The following is an 18,598-nucleotide window of genomic DNA, read 5'->3' as shown; positions in this document are numbered from 1 at the left end:
ACTTGCGGGTCTCGGGTCGGCTGGGTTGTCTCGGGTCGCGGCTGATGGGTTAGGCCATAATTGGGCTTTCAGGTTTGGGCTGAGGCGACTGGGCCTCGGGGGTGTCGTCGACCGAGGTTTGGACTGGAGTGGGTTGGACTCGGTTCAGGTTGCGGGAGTCTGGCCCTTGGGTCGAACTTTGTCTTCTTCGCCCGGTTACACGAAATTTGTCGCCGACCTCTCTCTCTCCTCGGTAACGTCATTTCGACGTCCTTTTTCCCTCCTTTTTCCTCCGTTTCTGAGTCTCTTTCTCCCCATAATTTCGTTTTTAGTATTTGTTTGGTTCATAAAGGCCTTACACTCCCGGATCTGAGAGGGTTCAGAAATTTGACGTTCTGTCTCCCTTGCCCGATGTAGGAATCGTCTAAATCTACCCCTGATGTGTGTAAAAGCCTCTAGGATTATTTTCGTTGCGTAAACCGGAGGTTTCGACGTCGATTTCATAGGGTTTGGCTTTGCCAAAGCTTCGTCGGATTTTCTCACCGTCTTTCTCGTTTTCTCACTATTTTTCTTCTCTACAGGTGTCTTGGAGGTGGCTGAAGGTCGAGTTTGGTTTCCGTGGTGACCCCGACGTCGGGTGCTCTTTGTGGGTCATGTGCGAACGAAAACTGCGGCATTCGCCGTTCGAATGTGTTCTTGGTACGTTTTCAAGTATACTAGGAAGTTATCTATGAACACGATAACAAACCTGTCCAAATAGTCCTTGGATACTCGGTTCATAATTTCATAAACAAAGCTAGGGTATTAGTGAGGCCCAACGACATCACTATGAACTCGTAGTGACCGTATATTGTCATAAACGCTCTTTTTGGTACATTCCTCTCTTTAATCTTAATTTAATGGTACCCTCACCGAAGGTCTATCTTGGCAAATACTGTCGCCTCCCTAAATTTGTCAAATAAGTCTTCTATGTGAGGCAGAAGATATGTGTTTTTTATCGTTCTCTTATTTAGTTCTCTATAATCGATGCACAAGCACATCGATTCATCTTTCTTTTTGACAAACAACACTGGCGCACCCTAAGGGGATACCCTAGGTCGAATAAAGTCAAAGAGAAAAGAAACAGAGGAATGAAAAAGAAAAAAAAAAGAATACAGAGAAGTAATAGAAAAGGTTTTTTTTTTTGGATAAACTCAATGTTTTTTGTCTCTTTGTCTCTCCACCCTCGACGTCTCCTTCACAAATAGGCAAGTAGTTTTTTCACAAATTGATATTAGAGCGCTCTATTGTTAGTGTGTGTGAGATTTATTTCACAAATTAGCGAGTTTTCTTTAACAAATTGGTATTAGAGCTAATGGAAAATGTGATGGGTCAAATGCCGCTACCACGATTAACGAAGACAAACTATGAGAATTGGAGCATCCAAATGAAAGCTCTTCTCAGTTCTCAAGATGCATGGGAGATGATCGAAAAAGGTTTCGAAGAACCAAAAGATACCACGGGTTATACGGTGGCACGAAACAAAGCGTTAAAAGAGGTGCAATCAAAGGATAAGGCGGCACTATACATGTTGTTCCGAGCCGTTGACGAGTCGGGCTTTGAGAAGATTGCTAGTGCAACTACTTCAAAAGAAGCGTGGGACATTTTAGGAAAAGTGTTCAAAGGAACCGACCAAGTCAAACAAGTGCGTCTCCAAACTCTTCGTGGCGAGTTAGAGAGCATGAAAATGAAGGAGTCAGAAAATGTATCTGATTACATCACGCATGTATAGATTGTGGTAAACCAACTCAATCGAAACGAAGAAATGTTACCCGAGACGCGGGTTGTGGAGAAGATCTTGAGGTCATTAACCAACAACTTTGAGAATTTTGTATGTGCGATAGAAGAGTCAAAAGACCTAGCGACGTTCACTGTCGATGAACTCACCGGTTCTCTCGAGGCACACGAGCAACGTAAGAAGAAGAAGGGGAAAACACTTGATCAAGCACTTCAAACAAAGACATCAATCAAATATGAAAAGGTACGCTACTCTCAAAATTTTCAAGGTAGAGGCTGTGGTCATGGAAGTCACGAAAATGGTCGAGGTGGTCAAGACAACAGTAATGAAGGATACTATAAGAAGAAGAGACAGTCGAGCCAAGCAAATTGACATGTGGAAGAGAACGCAGTCGAGGAAGAGGCGACCGACCAATCTATTCCAACATACAGTTCCATAAATGTCATAAATATGGTCATAACTTCGACAAATGTTACAATTGTAGCAGAATGGGGCATGTTGCAAAAGATTGTCGAGCCAATAAAAGGTGGAAGAAACGATCAACCTAGCCTTGGATGACGCAACAAACGAAGGTATTATCTTGATAGCCCAAAATGAAGACCTGAAAGCAAAAGAACACGGCGGCGTGAAAGACGATGGCGGTAGTCGTGAGACGATGGAAGCCGTTGGAAATGAGGTGATATGCAGCGTATTTGGTGAAATCGCGATATCGGAGACGAGAAAATCGAAAAGGGATGAACAACTGGATAACAGAGAGCTTGAGCTCGAAGAGAGAGAGCTTCAATGGCGGGAAAGAGAATTTGAGGAAGAAAGAAGAAAGAGGATGAGATGGAAGAGAAAATGGAAGAAGAAAAGATGGAATGGAAGAGAAAATGGAAGAAGAAAAGATAGAATGGAGAGAAAGGATGGTAGAAATGCAGATTGAACATGAGAAACAGATGATGCAAATGCAAGCCGCAATCCCTTCAAAATCCAAAACAATGGCGAAGAAGAAGCCCACACGATTAGCGAACAAGCCAAAGAATCTGCTAGATCATGAGGAGGAGAACAGAGATTTGGAGCAACAACCCAAAATTGTCATGGATAAATCTGTGGAGAAGTCTCAGTTGCAGACGTTGAAATCGCTGAACGAGAAGGAAATATTTAGAAATAGAGATTGAAAGGTTAGAGAAGGAAGTTGTAACGACCCGGGAAAGAAAGAAAGAAAAATATATATATATATATATATATATATAATAAATAAATAAATGAAAACGAAAAAACGAAAAAAAAATCCAGTCGCTGGAAAACCAGCGAGTTTTCCGGCGACCGCCGAGTTTCGCGGAACCCACGCGAAACGACGGCCACAGCACGCCCACCCTCAGCCCAGCATCTTCAGAACACCTGCAAAGGGAGAAAAGAGAGAAAATTTCGAGAGAGAGAGAGAGAGAGATTTCGGACAAACGTCGGCGAGTGTCCAGTTTCTCCGACGAGCCCTCAAACCACCCTTAAACCGACACCAAACGACCTGTTACTACCGTAAGAGAGATCCCTAACGAAAGCACAATAACTCAAGGTGCGTTTTGTGTTCTTTCGTAAGCGTCGTCGTCGGTAACCGAGGTCGGAAAGTTAGGTTTCTTAATCGATTCTTAGATCTATGGCTTTTAGGAGCTTTTAGGCCGCAAAACTCCCAAAAAGGAAAGAAGGACGACGAACAAAGAGAAAAAGGGAAGGAAGAGGACCGAAATCGGCAACGAAAACGCCGCGGGAAGGAGAGAGAAAGCTCGCCGGAAAATCGGCCAAAGTCTGGTAAGGAAGACGAGATCCACGGATCCGGGTCAACCCGAACCCAGAACCTGGGAGAGCCAGCCCGTTCCTCCCTTGGCCTCTGCCTTCGGCCCAGCCCAACTACAGCGGCCCAAACCTCAAACCGGCCCAGAAGCTACGGTTCAGTTGAACCAACCCAGACTAGACCCACGGTCCAATTGAGCCGGCCTGCAAACCAAACACTTGCGGCCCAGCCCAGTAAGCCGAGGCCCAACGTTTAGCCTTGGCCCAGTAGCCTTCCACAGCCTGCGACCCGAACCACGACCCGAACCGAACTGCGACCCGCGCTTCGACCCGACACTACCGCCCGACGTGGCTTTCTCTGCTACTGCCACGTGTCACACAGCGGCACGGCAGTCCTCGGCTCGGCTCGGCGCAAACGGCTCGGGCTCCCTCCGGTGACGCTCCGGCGGCTCCTCCGGTGGCTCCAGCGGCTGTTCGGCTCGGCTCACCTATTTTCAGCCCGGTTTCCACTGTTTCGACCCTCCCGGATCTGTTTTCGGCCCCGATTAAGGTATCCGAGGCCGTTTTAGAGTCGTATTTCACATTTATTAAATTATAGGTAAATTAATTGTGAAATACTAACGGAAAGTGGTGAACGATGTGATAGGAAACAAACCCCAGCGAAGTAGGAAGCAGCTCTCACGGAACGGGAGCTTACGTTTAGCTATTTAGGGAGTACTTCGGCCGAGGCCAACCAAGTAAGTGGCCTTACTATAGGATAGGCTAAATAAATTGTATGATGCTTGATGATATGTGCCGGTTTATACATATTTTGTTGAGTGACGCTTAATATGTTTGACGCACGTTGTGGCATTATGATGAGCATGATGATTGCATGATTTTTACCTTAATATGATGATGTTTTCCATATTGAGCATGCTAGATGATGATGAGTGCCATATTGCATCATGTCGTTAGATCGACGTAGGACACAACCCTAAGAGCATGAAAATGATATTAATATAAATATCTACGATATGCGTTACCTAGGGTAACAAAGAGATGAGACTAGAGGGTTGTGTCAGAAGAGACATTACGATGGATTTAGAGGGACCTCATGCATTTTGTATGTTCATAAGCATAGGGCTACTTCCCCTAGAGATGATGAGTGCGGACGCGCACCTTATGATGAGTGTGAATGCGCACAGGTGCGAAAGCACACAGATGAGGGCGTTCATGAGGCGCATGACACTATGGGGTTCCGCTGACCTCCGGACGTCGCTACAGATTAGCTTGACCAGAGGGTCCAGGGGGTGTGCGAGCGTCCTGGGGACTCACACTCGCACGTGTGAGTCGTGTGTAGGGAAGTACTACACATCCAATTTGTCCGAGACTGGAGGCCACCCCTAAGATGATTAGAGATAGGTCCCTATTCATGGTTGCATGTGTTTGCATTAGCATGGCCCCTATAGTGGGGTCACTTACTGAGTATTCTTTGAAATACTCAGGCCGTGTGCCACATCATTTTTCAGGTAAAGGCAAGGCGCACTTGTACGGAGGACGGCGGCATCGCGAGCAGAGACTGTGGCACGTGCATAGGGTAGATTCATATTTAAATTTCTAGTCTTAAGTTAGAATAGGTTGTTTTGCATTTCATTGTTTTAAATTATTTTGTATTTGTTTTTGTTTTCTCTAAATTTCAGTATTTCATATTTAAACACGTAAGACCATGGCTGTGTTTTCCAGAGAAGAAGTTGTTTTAAACGTTTTTTTTTTAGTTTACCTTATCAACTATGTTCATGTAAGAGTTATATTTCCGCATTATAGATGATCATGAGACGTTAGTAGCGACTCTGAGTATGTGGAAATTTAGGGTCGTTACAGTTGGTATCAGAGCTCTAGGTTTTAGATTCTGTAGACTAGCCTACAATGTAGGCTTGGCACGTTCCATGGTCCCAACGTCGATGCCCCGTCACCGTCAGGTACGCCTTGCACAAGATAAGAAAAGAGAAACGTTTTCAAACTTGCATGCATTTTTATGTTAATGTTACTGAAATTGTTGTGATATTTCACGTATTTATTTAAGAGCATGATGTGATGTGTTGCATGCTGAGTGATTTTGTTTGCAATATGATGTGAACTTAGTAGATGTGATGCATAGCATAATTTCATAGGTAATGAGCCTTAGACTTAAGAGATGCTATCTTGGTTTCTAGAACCATGCTGCCTAGACCATGGGAAAGAGTAAGACGAGGAAGGGGACGACCTCCTATTAGAGATAGAGGACGAGGTGACGCTGAAGAGAGCCCACCTCGAGAGGGATCAGAGACAGGGTTTGAATTAGAACCCTTATTGTATGTATGGTCGGAAAGCAGCTCCGGAGAGGGTAGACGTAGTAACTAGGGATAGAGTAAAGAATGATCAAGCAATAGTAGCCGACCAAACTCTAAGCGTAGTCCTAATAGTAGTAAAGATGACCGACTTCAACGTAGTACTAGGCATGGATTGACTAGTTGCAAACCATGCTATTATAGAATTTCGCAAAAAGGAAAAAAAAAAAAAAAGGGTGATATTCTCACCATCGGTGGGACCTAGCTTTAATTTTAAAGGCACAAATGTCGGGGCTACCCCAAAGGTAGTCTCGATGATGAAAGCAAAGAGATTAGTCCAACAAGGCGGTTGAACTATATTAGCATGTGCCGTAGATGTAAGAGGAAAAGAAAAGACCCTAGAAAACATGTCCATCGTAAATGAGTTCCCAAATGTGTATTCGGATGACCTACCAGGAATACCCCCTTCCCGAGCGGTCGACTTCATCATCGACCTCGAGCCGGGAACTGGGCCTATTTCCAAAGCACCCTATCGCATGGCGCCAGCAGAGTTGAAGGAACTCAAGGCGCAACTGCAAGACTTACTAGATAAAGGATTCATTCGACCTAGCGTGTCCCCCTGGGGTGCGCCAGTGTTGTTTTTTAAGAAGAAAGATGGATCGATGCGTCTGTGCATCAATTACAGAGAGCTAAACAAGAGAACCATAAAAAAATAAATATCCTCTGCCTAGAATAGAAGACTTGTTTGATCAACTCAGAGAAGCAACAGTATTCTCTAAGATAGATCTTCAGTCCGGTTACCACCAAATTAGGATTAATGAAAAAGACGTACCAAAAACAGCGTTTAGGACAAGGTACGGTCACTACGAGTTTGTAGTGATGTCATTTGGCCTCACCAATGCCCCGGCTGTATTTATGGAGTTAATGAACCGGGTATTCAAAGAATTCCTAGACATGTTTGTGATTGTGTTCATTGACGACATCCTCATATACTCGAGAACCGACCTAGAGCACGAGGAACACCTCCGAAAAGTCCTAACCACCCTAAGAGAGCACAAGTTGTACGCCAAGTTCTCCAAATGCGAATTTTGGTTACGACAAGTCTCTTTCCTAGGACACGTGGTGTCAAAGGACGGAATATCTGTAGATCCCACCAAGGTTGAAGCGATCACAAAGTGGGAACGCCCAACTACGGTAACGGAAGTAAGGAGTTTCCTAGGATTGGCGGGATATTATCGAAGGTTCGTACAGGACTTCGCTAAAATATCCTCGCCTTTAACAAAGTTAACAAAAAAAAGGGGTGCCATTTAGATGGGATGATGCTTGTGAGGCAAGCTTCCAGAACCTAAAAGAGAGATTGGTAACCGCCCCAGTACTCATAGTACCCGGGAGCTCAGAAGGATATGTGATCTATAGTGATGCCTCCATGAAAGGACTGGGATGTGTGTTAATGCAACACGGCAAGGTTGTCGCATACGCATCTCGTCAACTTAAAGAATATGAAAAGAACTACCCTACCCATGACCTAGAGTTGGCCGCTGTAGTGTTCGCGCTGAAAATCTGGCGACATTACCTGTATGGCGAGAAAACCCAAATTTTTACCGACCACAAAAGTTTGAAATACTTCTTCACCCAGAAAGAGTTAAACATGAGGCAGAGAAGGTGGTTAGAGTTGGTGAAGGATTATGACGTAGGTATCCAATATCACCCTAGAAAAGCAAATGTGGTCGCAGACGCTTTGAGTAGAAAGGCGGCCCACTCTTCGGCCCTCATTACGAGGGAAGTAAGGGTACAAAGAAAATTCGAGGGAGCCAACATAGTTGTAGTGACCGAGAGAGTCATAGCACAACTGGCCTGACTTACAGTGCAACCTACACTTTGGCAAAGAATGGTGACCTCCAAACGAGAGGATCCAAACCTACCGAAAGTCTTAAGCCAGCTAGTTGAGAGTCTAGTAAATGGATTCTCGAAGACCTAAGATGAAGGACTATTGTATCAGGGAGGCCTATGTGTCCCAGAGAAGTTAAGGAAGGAGATACTAACGGAAGCTCACAACTCGCCATTTGCCATGCACCCAGGAGGTACAAAAATGTACCAAGATTTTAAACAACATTTCTGATAGAAGAGCATGATAGGGACATGGCCGAGTTTGTGAGCGAGTGCTTAGTTTGTCAACAAGTGAAAGTTCCTAAACAAAAGGCAGTGGGGTTGTTGCAGCCCCTAAGCATACCGGAGTGGAAGTGGGAAAACATAGCGATGGACTTCATAGTAGGTTTACCCAAAACGCCCAAGGGCTATACAGTGATCTGGGTAGTTGTCGATAGGTTGACCAAGTCGGCACACTTTCTACCTGGGAAGGTTACATATACAGTTGACAATTGGGCACAACTGTACGTGAAAGAAATAGTAAGACTACATGGAGTCCCAGTGTCTATAGTGTCGGATCGGGATCCACGCTTTACGTCAGCGTTTTGGCGCGGACTTCAAAAAGCACTGGGTACCCGCCTCGACTTTAGTACCGCCTTTTACCCCCAAACAGATGGACAAACGAAGCGTTTAAACCAAATTCTAGAGGACATGCTACGCGCTTGCGTACTAGATTTTAAGGAAAGTTGGGATTCCAAACTGCACCTAATGGAATTCTCGTATAACAACAGTTTCCAAGCAACTATTGGAATGGCACCGTTTGAGGCCCTGTACGGGAAACGGTGTAGGTCCCCACTATGTTGGGACGAGTTAGGAGAGAAAGAATTAGTAGGACCCGAGTTGGTTCGACTCACCAATGAGGCTGTCCAGAAAATTCGAGCGAGGATGCGTACCGCTCAAAGTAGACATAAAAGCTACGCAGATGTAAGGCGTAAAAGCCTGGAGTTTGAGGTGGGGGACCTAGTATTCCTCAAAGTGGCACCTATGAAAGGTGTGTTAAGATTCGGAAATAAGGGCAAGTTAAGTCCTAAATTCATTGGACCATTCGAGATCCTAGAGCGAGTTGGTCCGGTAGCGTATAAGTTAGCCTTACCTCCAGCCCTCTCAGGAGTACATGATGTATTTCATGTGTCGATGCTGAGGAAGTACATTACGGATCCTATCCACGTAATAGACTACGAACCACTCCAACTCAAGGAAGATTTGAGCTACGAGGAAAAAACCAGTAAGAATCTTAGCTAGAGAGGTAAAAACCTTACGCAACAGGAGTATTGCGTTCGTTAAGGTACTGTGGCGGAATCACCACAGTGAGGAAGCCACGTGGGAGCGTGAGGACGAGATAAGAGAGAAATACCCCGAGTTGGTACAAGAGTTTGAGACTTTCGAGGACGAAAGTTCTTTTCAGGGGTAGATAATGTAACGACCCGGGAAAGAAAGAAAGAAAGAAAGAAAATATATATATATAATAAATAAATAAATGAAAACGAGAAAACGAAAAAAAAAAAAAAAAAAAAAAAAACCCAGTCGCTGGAAAACCCGCGAGTTTTCCGGCGACCGCCGAGTTTCGCGGAACCCACGCGAAACGACGGCCACAGCACGCCCACCCTCAGCCGAGCATCTTCAGAACACCAGCAAAGGGAGAAAAGAGAGAAAATTTTGAGAGAGAGAGAGAGATTTCGGACAAACGTCGGCGAGTGTCCAGTTTCTCTTAACAGCCCTCAAACCACCCTTAAACCGACACCAAACGACCTGTTACTACCGTAAGAGAGATCCCTAACGAAAGCACAATAACTCAGGGTGCGTTTTGTGTTCTTTCGTAAGCGTCGTCGTCGGAAACCGAGGTCGGAAAGTTAGGTTTCTTAATCGATTCTTAGATCTATGGCTTTTAGGAGCTTTTAGGCCGCAAAACTCCCAAAAAGGAAAGAAGGACGACGAACAAAGAGGAAAAGGGAAGGAAGAGGACCGAAATCGGCAACGAAAATGCCACGGGAAGGAGAGAGAAAGCTCGCCGGAAAATCGGCCAAAGTCGGGTAAGGAAGACGAAATCCACGGATCCGGGTCAATCCGAACCCAGAACCTGGGAGAGCCAGCCCGTTCCTCCCTTGGCCTCTGCCTTCGACTGAGCCCAACTACAGCGGCCCAAACCTCAAACCGGCCCAGAAGCTACGGTTTAGTTGAACCAACCCAGACTAGACCCACGGTCCAATTGAGCCAGCCTGCAAACCAAACACTTGCGGCCCAGCCAAGTAAGCCGAGGCCCAACGTTTAGCCTTGGCCCAGTAGCCTTCCACAGCCCGCGACCCGAACCACGACCCGAATCGGACTGCGACCCGCGCTTCGACCCGACACTACTGCCCGACGTGGCTTTCTCTGCTGCTGCCACGTGTCACACAGCGGCGCGGCAGTCCTCGGCTCGGGCTCCCTTCGGTGAAGCTCCAGCGGCTCCAGCGGCTGTTCGGCTCAGCTCACCTGTTTTCAGCCCGGTTTCCACTGTTTCGACCCTCCCGGATCTGTTTTCGGCCCCGATTAAGGTATCTGAGGCCGTTTTAGAGCCGTATTTCACATTTATTAAATTATAGGTAAATTAATTGTGAAATACTAACGGAAAGTGGTGAACGATGTGATAGGAAACAAACCCCAGCGAAGTAGGAAGCAGCTCTCACGGAACGGGAGCTTACGTTTAGCTATTTAGGGAGTACTTCGGCCGAGGCCAACCAAGTAAGTGGCCTTACTATAGGATAGGCTAAATAAATTGTATGATACTTGATGATATGTGCCGGTTTATACATATTTTGTTGAGTGACGCTTAATATGTTTGACGCACGTTGTGGCATTATGATGAGCATGATGATTGCATGATTTTTACCTTAATATGATGATGTTTTCCATATTGAGCATGCTAGATGATGATGAGTGCCATATTGCATCATGTCGTTAGATTGACGTAGGACACAACCCTAAGAGCATGAAAATGATATTAATATAAATATCCACGATATGTGTTACCTAGGGTAACAAAGAGATGAGACTAGAGGGTTGTGTTAGAAGAGACATTACGATGGATTTAGAGGGACCTCATGCATTTTGTATGTTCATAAGCATAGGGCTACTTCCCCTAGAGATGATGAGTGCGGACGCGCACCTTATGATGAGTGTGAATGCGCACAGGTGCGAAAGCACACAGATGAGGGCGTTCATGAGGCGCATGACACTATGGGGTTCCGCTGACCTCCGGACGTCGCTACAGATTAGCTTGACCAGAGGGTCCAGGGGGTGTGCGAGTGCCCTGGGGACTCACACTCGCACGTGTGAGTCGTGTGTAAGGAAGTACTACACATCCAATTTGTCCGAGACTGGAGGCCACCCCTAAGATGATTAGAGATAGGTCCCTATTCATGGTTGCATGTGTTTGCATTAGCATGGCCCCTATAGTGGGGTCACTTACTGAGTATTCTTTGAAATACTCAGGCCGTGTGCCACATCATTTTTCAGGTAAAGGCAAGGCGCACTTGTACGGAGGACGGCGGCATCGCGAGTAGAGACTGTGGCACGTGCATAGGGTAGATTCATATTTAAATTTCTAGTCTTAAGTTAGAATAGGTTGTTTTGCATTTCATTGTTTTAAATTATTTTGTATTTGTTTTTGTTTTCTCTAAATTTCAGTATTTCATATTTAAACACGTAAGACCATGGCTGTGTTTTCCAGAGAAGTTGTTTTAAACGTTTTTTTTGAAGTTTACCTTATCAACTATGTTCATGTAAGAGTTATATTTCCGCATTATAGGTGAGCATGAGACGTTAGTAGCGACTCTGAGTATGTGGAAATTTAGGGTCATTACAGAAGTGGCTGAGCTGAGTGAGAGTTCTTTCCATCTCAAACATGAGAAGGAAGAGGATGAGAAGGTAATCTCTAAGCTTGTGAAGAAAATTGAAGAATGTGTGGAGAAAGAGAATGACTTATTAATGGAGATTGATGGTCTAGTGGAAGAGCTAGTGAGGGAGGAGAAAGATGTAGAGATGCTAACTCAACAGAGAGACTCACTTGACGTGAATCTGAATCGAGTCCAATAGAAGGCAGTGAGTTTACGACGCACGATTGAGATAATCACTCGTGATAAAGCCGAAATGGAGGAGGCAAAAGTGGAAGTGGAAAATGTCGTTGTGGACTTGCGAAGGGAATTGAGTAAACTGAAAGAAGCTATGACGTCTTTGACTGAGTCAAGCGTGGCTGAGAACAGGAGAAATGAGGAGTTGCTGTCTCAAATGGGCTGTTTTCGAGAATCTCCAAATGAAGTTTCGTCAGAAAACGATAAGCTTAGTTTGCTACTCGAGGACATGGAGAGGAAATTGAAAAAGCCACGACTGAGCTTGAGAAAACGAAAACGAAAACGATACAGGTGGAGTCATTGAATATAGTGGGGGGGGGGGGGGGGGTTTGTTGTTAAATGCCAATATTAGTTAATTTATTATTAGAGTTTGAAAAGTCAGCCATGAAAGAGAGCCTAGGAATAATGGCAGGTTTATGGGTGGCACTCTCAAACCTATTATTAGAATTAGAAAAACTTATAAATGCTTAGTCTTTCTATTGTAAAGTCAACCAGAAAAGAAACAGAGCAAATAAAAAAGAAAGAAGAATACTGAGAAGTAATAGAAAGTGGTTTTTTTTTGGATCAACTCAGTGTTCTTTGTCTCTTTGTGTCTCCACCCTCGACATCTCCTTCACAAATACGCGAGTAGTTTTTTCACAGTTTGCACCAGTCTGTCTGCCTCTTCCACTGCTCTAGGTGGGTTAGGTTGGTTTTCGGTGTCCTTGGTCGGACAGTTGATGGCGATGTGACATTCTTGACCACATCGAAAACAGGCTCTCGTCCTCGCCACACCTTCCCCCATGCAACTTCCCACAGATCTTTGCACCCTGTTTCCCCTCTTCCTCTTGCCCCATCCTAATTTTTGGGGTGTCAATTTGTGCGTTGAAGGCAGATGGGTCAACAGAGTAGGGACTATGCGCCGATGGTCGATGGTCTGAATCTACTGAGTCATATAGCTGTTTGCGTCCAACAGTTACTTGCTGCTCATGTCGTGCTTCATCCCTGAGCTTTTATAAGACTTTGGCAGCTCTTAAAGTCTCCTCATATGTCTTCAGGTCTATAGCTTCCACCGTGCGGCAAGTCTGGGTCCAGACTAAAGACAAACTTCTTAGTCATCTTTTGTTCAGTATCTACTAAAGATGGTGTGAACCTCTTTAGTCTCATGAAGTCCCTGTCATATCTTTCCACAGAGTGTCCGCCTTGGGTCAAGTCGTCGAACACAGAGTGTTCGCCTTAAGTGTTCCCCTTTGGATTAATGCTGACCGAGGAAGGCTTCTTTAAAGTGATCCCACTCCATGGCTCCCCCTCCTAGGTTGACACTATTCTTATTGTCCCTCCACCATACCTCTACATTCTTTTGCAGTACAAAGGTCACGCATGAGACTTTCTGGTTATCTGGGCACTCCATCGACTCAAATATAGTTTCTATAGACAAATCCAAATCTGAGATTTTATTGGATCTCTTGTAGTACTAGTGTATGTGCTAGGATCATATCGTTTGAAGTTCATTAACCAATTTGCCCCTCTAGTAGGTTACGAAATGTTGGCTAGTTGGGTGACCATCATAGTGTGTATCATGGCCTAGAGAGACTCCCACATTAGTCTAGTGATGGTGTCTAATCCAGCCGCTGGGGCCGGCGGAAGGGGTGCAGTCTCAGGTGCAGGTTGCGGCGTCGGTGGAGGTTGTGGTGGTAGTGCAGCTTGTGGTGGCGATGCAGCTTGTGGTAGCGTGACTTGTGGCGGCGCAACTTTTGGTGATGCAGTTGCATCCATCCTAGTCTCTAATCCTTTTCGAGGTGGGCTCTCTTCAGCCTCACCTCACCCTCTACCTCTAATAGGGGGTCGTCCCTTCCTCGACTTCCTCTTCCACGTCTGCATCCTCTGGGCGGCATGGTTCTAGAAACCAAGATAATATTTCTTGTCTTTATGACACAACCATAGTTTCGTCCTTATATTACTATTAATAATATATGTGCATTAGCTTTCCATCTAAACATCATAAATAATCTTTTGTAGGGTTGTGTCCTAGGTCAAGTTATCGACATAATACAATATGGTATTCACAACATACATCTCAACTTAATATGGAAAATAACGTCATTAAGGAAATAACAACATGTATTGTCATCATCCTACATCGTTATCATAATGCTATCGAACTACGTCACAATCATTATAGCACATCATCAAACATCATCATACATCATCATATAACTTATACATGTCATCATACATCATAGACCATACGTCATACGTCATAATTATAAAGCATAAAGAACACCTGCCAGTGCCACTAGGCACGTGTCGTCATACAACAAACAAGTATCTAGCTACTATAGTAAGACCACTTACTTGATTGGCTTTAGCCAGTGTTCTCCATAAATTAATATACATTAGCTCCCATTTCTTGAATGTTGTTCCAAGTGTCACCGGAGTTCGTTGTCTAATAGGTGGTCTCGTTCCTTTCGTTAGTATTTCACAATTCTAAACTAAATTCAACTTGAAATTGTGAAATAGGACATCCTAATGACCTTAACTATCTTAATTAGGGTCGAAATCGGCTTCGAGAGGGTCAGGAAGATGAAAAATGGTGATTTTTTCCTTTACCAAGGTAAGGAGCTGAGATTTTGAGCCGCCTGATGGTGTTAATTTAACACATGCGGAAGCAATTTGGATCTTAGGCACTTTAAGAACATTAATTATAGTATATAACTAGCATGTTCATAAGTATTAAAACTTAATTAGTTTAGATACTAACCTTTTGTAGTTCAAACTTCTTTTTCCTCACGAACCGGTTTCGAACCACCACTAGTGTCTTCTCCACTATCCTCCAGCCTTAGAACGGGATTGTGAAATCCGGTGAGTGACTAAACTTGGAAGGGATTTTGTATATGTGAAGAGAGGTTTGTGAGAGGTTTTTCTCAAGGTTTTTCACCAAGAAGACCTTCCATGTACAATGATCACTCTATTTAAAAGAGTGATGTTTGCATATTCATGCAAATTTGAGATCACCAAATTTTGACACTTAAAATTTCACTCAAATGTTTGGGATTATGTGGCAAGCATGCATGTTTGAGTTAACCCAATTTTGACACTCAAAATTCCACTCAAACTTGTGGGGTTTATTTGGCAAACATGCAAGTTTGGTTAAACCAAATTTTGACACCTCAAAATTCCACTAACATGGATTTTTCCATTAAATGAAGTCAACATTTTGACTTTCTTCATTTTAATTCAACAATTAATTTGAATAGTGAATTTCAAATTAAAGTAAATGATTAATTAAACTATTTAATTAATATTTAATATTAATTCAAATGCCAATCCGAATCAATTCCGACACATAATTGATTAAGATATTTAAATCTTATTTAAATATCTCCGATTCTCTCCTTTTGTTTAATTCGTAAATAAAACAAAAATGCGGTTAAATAGTATATATGTAGCGCATATTCTCTAATTTGAATTCGAACACTTCAAACTCACTTGTCATACTGTTCTATGGTTTAGTCCGATATGAGCTAGCAGAGGGACCTAATGGACCTATAGATCATGGGCTCCAACGATCCAAGATTAACCGGCTAAACTCATTAACCTTGTTAACCAACATTCGTTAACTACTAGGACACTCCACTATAGCCTAGTAGTTGCACTCCCCTCACTATAGATATATTTTTGTCCATTTGATATAACCATGATTAGTAAGTCGATCCTTCACAAGTTGTTCGTAACTAGAGCTGGGTCAATTTACCGTTTTACCCCTAAAGTTACTTCTTATTCCTTATGTCTCACTGATCCTCTAATGAACAATTGGTTTGTGGTCCAACCAGTAAACCGAATCCCTCTCAGGCCAATGAGAGGGTGGGGCCCCTTGTTCAAGACCTGGAGTCAGTGCTTAAGGGAACTACCTTTCTTCTATCCCTAAAAGTGGGTAGGAGTGAATTCCATCTTGCACCCCACGTCCCCAGCCATTCACCCAGTCTTACCCCTGAAATGGGAGGCCTATTGAGTCGGCGAACTAGAGCCACTCTCACCCATGCAAATCTAAGGATAATTCCGAATAAACAGAAGTTCATGGTTAGCTCAGGATTAAAATCGAGTTACCTAGGTTATCGAATGAAAAGAAAATCAGTCTCAACAGTAAACGACATTATAAAGTGAGAGTGGTTTTCTTCATGGTCCGATCTTATGCAATACTCATTGCATAGGACGCCCCCACTCACATGTCTCCACATGTACAATTTAGTGATCACATTGTTTATATCATATACAAAAGTGGGTCGCATCCATAGTGTCCCCAGAATAAGGTACTCAGTCTTATCCTTATACTATAGATCATTTTGACTATATACTTGAACTTGATCCACTCTTATGTCTCTACATATAGTTCAAGTAATCATACTATAGCCAGAGTGTTCTTAGTTTATTGGATTTAGATTAATGATCGTAAAGTTCACTTTATTCAATAACAATCTTTACTGAATAAATAGCAATAATAACTTTATTGAAAATAGAATATGTTTTTGTTTACAAACTATGAGTTTTAGGACATAAAACCCAACACCGCCGAGCCGTCTAAACCAACTGAGCCGAATGTGTGTCTGGCTACAAATGTAACATGTGTTATTGTAGGAGTGGGACACATCGCTTCTACTATTTAGGTCGAGGTGCTGGTGTATAGGTCGTGGGTCATGCTAGGTTGCAAGGGCTAACTGTGTGGGTTGGGCCGAGTGATCGATTTTGGGTCACGCTGGGTTGCATGGGCCAACCGTAGATCCATGAAACTCTCTAAAATCGAGGTTCCTCTCTTATTATCGACGACGATGTACGTAGGAGGGACGCAAACCATACCTTAGATCTCAATTTCTTCATAGAACTTAAAGATAATAGAACTTAAAGATAATGTTGCAAGTACGATCTAGAGACCTATAACTCACCTTGTCATAGGCGGTAGCCAAAGTTATAAGCCTTAAAAGTTTGCTGAAAAAAACTTTTGTCCTTGTCAAATATAAACCCAGAAAATTCTTATTAATTAGATGATTCCGACATTTTTTAGACCTCGATTCCTCCATAAAACCTCTTCCTTATCTTTCCTTCTAGCTTAAAAAATAGTTTTTGAAGAATAAACCCTTTCGTAGGCCCCCAATTTCTCGATTCTTTCTCTCGGTCTCTTACCCAAATTTACCGGAAGGTTATTAGGCAACTTGATAGGGAGCTCCTCACCCCCCAACTTCTTCCTGAAATCTTTCCTTTACCCAACGAACTTTCGTGTCGGGAACAAAGTTTGGATTATCCCCTTTTAAAACTTAAATCAGCTTTCTTTAGAAGTTTTCTTGATTACTCTCGATCTTAAGCTTCTCAATCTTGGTGGCCTTCGTGGTAAATACTCATCTCAACCTAGAAATGTCTATCATAGGTGGGAAAGGAGAAAATTCGTTGGAGAGCTTGTTTGCGTAGGAATTAATTTAAAGAAATAATGGTTAACCATAACTCTCGAATTAAAAAAATAAAATTCAAGGAAGAGAAACCCAAAAATGAATTACTTCTATCGTGTGATTGGAGGCTCAACTTTGTTTGATTTTTGTTCCAAAATGTTGCTCATAACCTCATATTTATAGATGAAGCATTAACCAAACTTGATTGTTGTAGAATTAGCCTAAATTTTAACCATAAAAATTAACGATAGTTCGATCGAGGCCTTGCCAACTTAAACTTTGAATTCCAATAGTTGGATCCGATGAGGTGTTAGTCTTATAGAGAATGTGATTTGAAGGTATTTTAAAATGGATCATGTGATTTTCTAAATAGTGGCATTATCGTAAATAATTCAAACTTCAGGAATATTTTGTTTATTTGTCACTTTTTTTATTATTTTATTATTTTTTCTAGAAAAATTCAAGCTTTTTCTAAAAATTCTTTACCCTTTTGGTCTTTTCTTTTTCTTTGGCATTTAAAATTCTTTTTCCATAAGTAATTAAAAATCCAGAAAAATCTTTAAAATTTGGAAAAATTATAATTTTGCCCTTCATGTTTATTTTTTTCTTTCAAACCTTTTTCAATGGAATTTAATGTTAGAGTATTGAAATTATTTATTTAACGGTGTGTCCTCCCATAGTTCCTTTAATTGGATTTTTTTTAACTTTCACGTGAACACCTTAAACTTACTCAAGTTACCTTAATCTTTATTCTCCGAGATTCCTTCCCAAGATTTATTAAGAATAATCTCCCAAATCATAATAAATAGTTTTTAGAAGTTTTCCAACACCTAAACGTTCAGATATATAGAAAAACGATATTCTATAACTTATATATTATACCTTCAATTCTTTCTCGATTTTTGAATGATTCTAGTGACTCAAAAGTCTAAATCAACAAACAACATCATTCTAAGAAACTCCAATAAAGAATTCTCGTCAAAGAATACTTTGAATAAGTCGAATCTAAAGACTGTTCTCCAACATTTTTTTTCAAGAAACTCAACCTCCTCTCCTTTTCTTTTCTTGTTCCTTCTCTCTTCCTTCCTTGCATTAAGTAAATTAGACCCCTTAAATAGTAAAAGGTGAAAAAGACCGTTTTACCCCTTTGGAGTTGCCTTGGACCATATTTTCTATTTTTTACGATCTTCATTTTGTAGATTTCTATGATTTTTGTTATCATATTTCTCTTCTACTCCATTTTGAAATTCAACCTTTAAAGTTCTCAATAAACTTTCACATGTCGGAAAAAGAAAAAGTCAGATTAGGACTTAC

At 42.5% G+C, this 18,598-nt stretch overlaps 1 protein-coding gene and 2 long non-coding RNA genes across 3 annotated transcripts; all 3 read left to right on the top strand.

The window, feature by feature from the left end:
* Positions 1 to 1,333: 1,333 nt before the first annotated feature.
* LOC147790170 (uncharacterized) lies at positions 1,334 to 2,128 on the top strand. The gene is made up of 2 exons (XM_087128366.1): positions 1,334 to 1,663; positions 1,751 to 2,128. The coding sequence occupies exons 1-2, from the start codon at positions 1,334 to 1,336 to the stop codon at positions 2,126 to 2,128; spliced, it is 708 nt and encodes a 235-aa protein (XP_086984492.1).
* A 1,247-nt stretch (positions 2,129 to 3,375) lies between these two features.
* Positions 3,376 to 5,380, top strand: LOC147790169 (uncharacterized). Its single transcript, XR_015423016.1, has 3 exons — positions 3,376 to 4,076; positions 4,173 to 4,263; positions 5,038 to 5,380. It is a non-coding gene; the product is annotated as an uncharacterized LOC147790169 (long non-coding RNA).
* A 4,827-nt stretch (positions 5,381 to 10,207) lies between these two features.
* LOC147790168 (uncharacterized) lies at positions 10,208 to 11,455 on the top strand. The gene is made up of 3 exons (XR_015422831.1): positions 10,208 to 10,292; positions 10,389 to 10,479; positions 11,254 to 11,455. It is a non-coding gene; the product is annotated as an uncharacterized LOC147790168 (long non-coding RNA).
* Positions 11,456 to 18,598: the final 7,143 nt, after the last annotated feature.

The sequence above is a fragment of the Cucurbita pepo genome, chromosome 11 (assembly GCF_057944985.1).
Source record: "Cucurbita pepo subsp. pepo isolate OVF chromosome 11, ASM5794498v1, whole genome shotgun sequence".
Classification (NCBI taxonomy): domain Eukaryota; kingdom Viridiplantae; phylum Streptophyta; class Magnoliopsida; order Cucurbitales; family Cucurbitaceae; genus Cucurbita; species Cucurbita pepo.
Note: the sequence above shows the minus strand (reverse complement) of the source record. Positions and strands in the feature narration are given on the sequence as shown.

What these genes read in the sequence shown, in the direction of transcription:
- LOC147790170 (XM_087128366.1), top strand. Translation starts at nt 1,334, where the DNA reads ATGGAAAATGTGATGGGTCAAATGCCGCTACCACGATTAACGAAGACA. An exon ending in GAACCGACCAAGTCAAACAA is followed by an intron (nt 1,664 to 1,750) that starts GTGCGTCTCCAA and finishes ACGCATGTATAG; the next exon opens with ATTGTGGTAAACCAACTCAA.